This window comes from Artemia sp. Qi Xiang Cuo, chromosome 12 (genome assembly GCF_049724085.1).
Source record: "Artemia sp. Qi Xiang Cuo chromosome 12, ASM4972408v1, whole genome shotgun sequence".
NCBI classification, from domain to species: Eukaryota; Metazoa; Arthropoda; class Branchiopoda; order Anostraca; family Artemiidae; genus Artemia; species Artemia sp. Qi Xiang Cuo.
In genome coordinates this window covers 22,894,702-22,900,731 of record NC_142805.1, presented here as the reverse complement: position 1 = coordinate 22,900,731, position 6,030 = coordinate 22,894,702, and the positions used below count along the sequence as shown (strand labels likewise).

The 6,030-nt window shown below is 36.6% G+C and overlaps 1 protein-coding gene across 1 annotated transcript; it reads right to left on the bottom strand.

Annotated features, from left to right (window-relative positions):
- Positions 1–243: 243 nt before the first annotated feature.
- On the bottom strand, positions 244–714 carry LOC148945904 (protein CFDP2-like). Its single transcript, XM_089097545.1, has one exon. It carries the CDS (start codon positions 712–714, stop codon positions 244–246), a length of 471 nt encoding a protein of 156 aa, XP_088953671.1.
- Positions 715–6,030: the final 5,316 nt, after the last annotated feature.

The following is a 6,030-nucleotide window of genomic DNA, read 5'->3' as shown; positions in this document are numbered from 1 at the left end:
CGAAAGTTCAAAGCAACTAATCAATGATCTGTATTCCCTATCTCAGTGCCACGATATGTTCTACAATTCGTAAGCGATGAGCGCCATCTTTGGTTGACTATGATATAGTCAATCATCTTCATCGTTCGCCCATCGTTGCTATATAATGGTTGGCTTATAGATGTCTTTCCTGTGAAACAAGGTGTTGGCAATGACCAATTCGTGCATAGAACACAGCTGGAGGAGGCGGGTCCCATTTTCACTCTACGAGTCAGGGGTAACCGGTCCAACTACAGATTTAAAAGCTCCGCTGGGGATTGATGCAGTTGCATTGAAATCCCCCACTACAGCCAAATCATCGTGAGGGGAAATCCGGGATAGAGCAGATGTCAGAGCTGAGTAGAAATTGTCTTTTTCGACCTCTGGGGAGGCATTCGTTGGTGCGTAGCACACAATAACCGACATCTTGTCATGCTTGTGGTTGAAGCGAGCAATGAGTAGTCTATCCGATATTGGGTTGTGGGATATGAGGCATTTCTTTGCCTTCTTATTTAGGAGTAGGCCTACACCACTGCTTCTGCTGGAGGTTTGCCCTGACCAAATCATCCTGTGACCTGTACTGGCAATTTCTTCATCACCCGTTCCCGTCAAATGTGTTTCTGTTATTCCAAGTATGTCAATCCCACATCTTAACATCTCCAACCTTAGAGGGTCTTTGGATCCCGGCTTATTCATGGTTAAAACATTCTAGGTGGCTTTTCTCAACCCACCTTGGTCAGAAAGGTTCAAAGGATGTCCAGGGGCGTGCCGTGGTCGTAAGAAATTAAAACCAATAAGATCCGAGGCTTGAGTTTCATTTCTTTTCATTGCAATTATTTTCAGGAGGAGGGTCGCAAGCCCAACGGCCAGCCATTAAAAAGAACAAGAATTTTTTCAAAAAACAAGACGAATATTTCAGAAACACAACCGCGTCCCATCTTCAGCACTTTAAGAGAAAGTCAGAAAAAACACGGTTACATTGCCTGAACAAAAATGCTAACAAAAAACAAATTAAAAATGTAATAAAAACAAAACGGCGGAAAGTACAAAAAAAACACATAAAAACCCAAATTTGAAGAAATAGAAAGCCTAAAAAACCAAACAGTGCGGAAAAACCAAAAGCAGACCAAATCAAATTTAACACAATTAAAACTTTAAAAGCCAAAATAACATATTTTCATAAGCAAGCCAATATTTTCGATTTCAGAAAACAATGTTACTCACTTAATACTAGACAAGTGACTGAAAAGGTGAAGATTCTTTCAAACGACCCAAATAGTTACATAGTACTATAGACAACGCTTGGGAAAATATAGGAAAAACTTGGATGTCTAGACAGTGTAAAATTTGGTTTTTCTATTATTCACAGTATAGGTATTGTATATTGCTACTATTCTGTTTTGTTTGTCAAATTAATTTTTACTCGGCTTATGGGCAAAATAAACTTTTTTTACATGCAATTTTTTTTACCCCTTTGTTATTTTCGTGTTTTACTGATATTTGTTTACTTAAGGGTAGCGTTTGTTTTCTATCTCATTTCTTAACTGTTAAAAATAATCCCAGATATAACACCTGAATACTTAGATTCAATTTGTATCTGTCTTCAGACTATTTATTAAGAACTTTGTAATTTTTTTTGTTTCTTTTCATTTGTCTTAAGCATCAAAAGAGGCAAATTAATTGTAAAGTATTCCACCAAACTTAGTCCGTCTGTATTTTCGAAATACAAAATGAGAGTGATATAGATATGCTAGTCGTAGTTTTTATTATTAGAAAAATAATGTTTGTAGTAGCACTTTTCTTTCTTTTCTGACTTTGAATTTTTGGACTTGGAACTTTTATATATATTTTTTTATATTTATGTGCCTGTAATAGTGGTACTCCAGGGTTGCTCATACACACCACGCGGTTCTCCCAGTGATACTATATTTCTTACATGTTTTAGAATGACATGAAAATGCTTAAAACAAAAAAAAAATCACATTTAATATTTTCAAAATACAAAATGAGGATGATATAGATATGTTTGTTGTGAATTTTATATATTAGAAAAATAGTGTTTGTAATAGCTCTTTTCGTTTTTCTGACTTGGAATTTTTTGGACTTAGAAAATTGTTCATTTTTTTTTATTATTATTTTTATTTATAGGGCTGTATCAATGGTACTCTATGGCTGCTCATAGACACTATGCGGCTGTCCAAGTGTCTTAAAATGACATGAAATAATAAAAAAAAATCAAATTTAGTATTTTCGAAATAAAAAATGACAATGCTATGGATATATTAGTCGTGATTTTTACTATTAGAAAAATTATGCTTGTAGTAGCTCTTTCCTTTTTCCTGGCTTGGAAAACTATCCAATTTTTTTTTATTATTAGTATTTTTATTTACGCGGCTTTATCAAAGGTACTATATGCTTGCTCATCGACACTAAGCAGCTGTCCCAGAGGTAATCTATGGCAGATTATCGACACTATCTAGTTTATTGTATGTATTAAACTAGTAATTTTCACACATTCGAAGGATAAACACCTGCATCATATTTAAAAAACAGTGAAAATGAATTATTTAGGAAAGTGTGTACACACGATAAAATCATCATTGCGTTGAATGATGACAAAGACAGATATTTGGACTATGAAACAAGTAGTAGTTTATTGGGAATGTATGCGTACGTTGTCATGAAAGCGAGGAGCCTAATTTCTTTGGAGTACCCAAGAATTTCAATCATGCAAATGGTGGAAATGTGAAAGTATCATTTCCAGAGAAGTTAGTCCTCAAAGAGTATGCCAACATAAAAATTATATTTGATGAAGAGGGGAATCTTTTAGCTAATGGTTCTGGTAACATAATACCTGTTGATAGATCCTATCGTCATCTTTCCGGTATTAGCATTCAAATGAAAGCAAAGGGAAAAAGAAAGGCCAATTGCTGCACTAACGTCATAAACCATATCTTGTCTACGTGCCAGAACTGTTACCTGTGTAAAAACAATGTGAGAATAGACAATGAAATGGGTGGTAAAATAAAAAGGGCATTGGAAGACAATATCATTAATGAATATAAAGATAAATCGATGGTAAATAAAGCACAAGTGAATATTATTACTACCATTGATCAAACAGTCAATGAACCAAATAATACCAATTTATTCTACTGGTTACGAACTAAGAGAAGAGAATAGCTACAATATCAAGAGAGAACATAATGAATTATTTTATGGAACAGATTCAAAATGTCAAAAAGTGTTCAATGATATTAATAGTGTATAACAATATATGTAACATATTTTATGTTATTATTCTACATGTGATTATTTCATTGAAAATATTTTATGGATTATTTTGTTATATTTCCATTATTTTTAGGGTACGCTAGCAAGTCAAACGTTTAGAATGTTTATTAAAATGTCAGAGACGTAAGAAAAGGGACAAATAGATAATACTAGTAGGCTCATAGAGGTTTTATTAGATACTGAGATAGGTTAACAGACACACAGGCAGAGAGAGTGAGAAACACATACAAAGACATAGATTAAGACATGCAAACCAACAAAGACAGAAACTAAGCAAGCAGGCACCCATCCAGACACACAGGGTTAGAGAGTGAGAGAGACAAAAACACGTAGAAACAAATAAATTCAGACATACCAACCGACAATGACAGACACTGGGACAAGTAAAACACCTGCCCAAACACACAGAAAAAGAGTGAGAGAGACAAAAAAACGCTTTAAACACATAGATTCAGACAAACACACCGACAAAGACGGGTAATGAGACAAGTAAACACCCATCCAGAAAACAAAGGCAAAGAGAGTGAGAGAGACAAAAAACTCCTACAAATATATAGATTCTGACATACAAACTGAAAAAGGCAAACGTGAGGGCAAGCAAACACCCTCCCAGATACATTGGCAAAGAGAATGGGAGAGACAACATATACAAATACATAGATTCAGACATACAAATTGAAAATGACAGGCATTGGGACAAGCAAACCCATACCCAGACGCACAGAGAAAGGGAGAGAGAAAGAGAGACAAAAACACAAACAAATACATAGATTCAGACATACAAACTGACAAAAAAAGTCATGGGGAGAAGCAAACACGCGCCCAGACACATAGAAAAAGAGACTGAGAGAGACTAAAACAGATACAACTATATAGATTAAGACATGTAAACCGAGAAAAGACAGGCACTGGGACAAGCAAACACCCGCCTAGACACAGAGACAAAGAGAGTGAGAGCATAAATTCATAGGTACAAACCGACAAATACAAACATTGGGAGAAGCAAACACCCACCCAGATACACAGGCAAAGAGAGTGAGAGAGACAAAACACATACCTATACATAGATTCAGACATAGAAACAGATAAAGACAGACAATGGGAGATGCAAACACCCGCCCAGACACACAGGCATAGAGAGTGAGAGAGAAAAAAACTCATACAAATATATAGAATCAGACATAAAAACTAACAAAGACACACTGAGACAAGCAAACTTCTGCCCAGATAAACAGGCAAACAGAATGAGAGTATAGACTCAGACATACAAATCGACAAAGAAAGGCACTGGGACGAGCAAACACCCACCCAGACACATAGGCAAAGAGATAGAGAGAGACAAAACACATACAAATACATAGATTCAGAAATACAAACCGACGAGGACAGCCACTGGAACATTCAAACACCGGCATAGACACACAGGCAAAGAGAGTGAGAGAAAAAAACTCATAAAAATAATGAGATTCAGACATACAAACCGATAAAACAGGCACTGGGACAAGCAAATATCTCTCCCCCCAGACACAAAAGCAATGAAAGTGAGAGATACAAAACACATGAGTGAGAGAGACAAAAACACATACAAATATCGCTCGGACACACAGGTATAGTGAGAGAGGCATGCAAAAAAGTTAGCAAACACCCGCCCAGACACATACAGGCAAAGAGAAACAAAAGCACATACAAACAAATAGATTAAGACATACAAACCCACAAACACAGGTACTGGGACAAGTAAACATCGGCCCAGACATACAGGCAGAAAGAGTGAGAGAGGAAAAAATGCATACAAACCCATAGATTCAGACATACAAACCGACGATGACAGGTAGTGGGACAAGCAAACATCCACCCAGACACACAGAGAAAGAGAGTGAGAGAGACAAAAAACACATACAAATATATAGATTCCGACATACGAACTGACAAAGACAGACAGGAGGGTAAGCAAACACCCACCCAGATGCACAGGCAAAGAAAGTGAGAGAGACAGAAACACATACAAATACATAGATTCAGACATACAAACCGACAAAGACAGGCACTGGGACAAGCAAACACATACCCAGACACACAGGCAAAGAGAGAGTGACAAAACACAAACAAATTTATAGATTCACACATACAAACTGACAAAGAAAGGCGTGGGGAGAAGCAAACACACGCCCAGACACATATGCAAAGAGACTGAGAGAGAATAAAACAAATACAACTATATAGATTCAGACATACAAACCAACAAAGTGAGGCACTGGGACGAGCAAACACCCGCCCAAACACACAGGCAAAAAGAGTGAGAGTATAAATTCAGACGTACAACCCGACAAAGACAAACATTGGGAGAAGCAAACACCCAACCAGATACATAGGCAAAGAGAGTAAAAGAGGCAAAAACACATAAAAATACATAGATTCAGACATACAAACTGACAAAGACAGACACTGCTAGAAGCAAACATCCACCCAGACACACAGGCAAAGAGAATGAGAGAGACAAAAACACACACAAATATATAGATTCAGATATACAAACAAACAAAGACATGCATGAGGAGAAGCAAAAACAAGCCCAGACACATAGGCAAACAGAGTAAGAGAGAAAAAAAATACAACTATATAGATTCAGACATATAAACCGACAAAGACATGCACTGAAATAAGCAAACACCCGTCCAGATACATAAGCCAAGAAAATGTGAGAGAGACAAAAACACA

Coding starts and splice junctions, on each gene's coding strand:
- LOC148945904 (XM_089097545.1), bottom strand. CDS start 714: ATGAATAAGCCGGGATCCAAAGACCCTCTAAGGTTGGAGATGTTAAGA.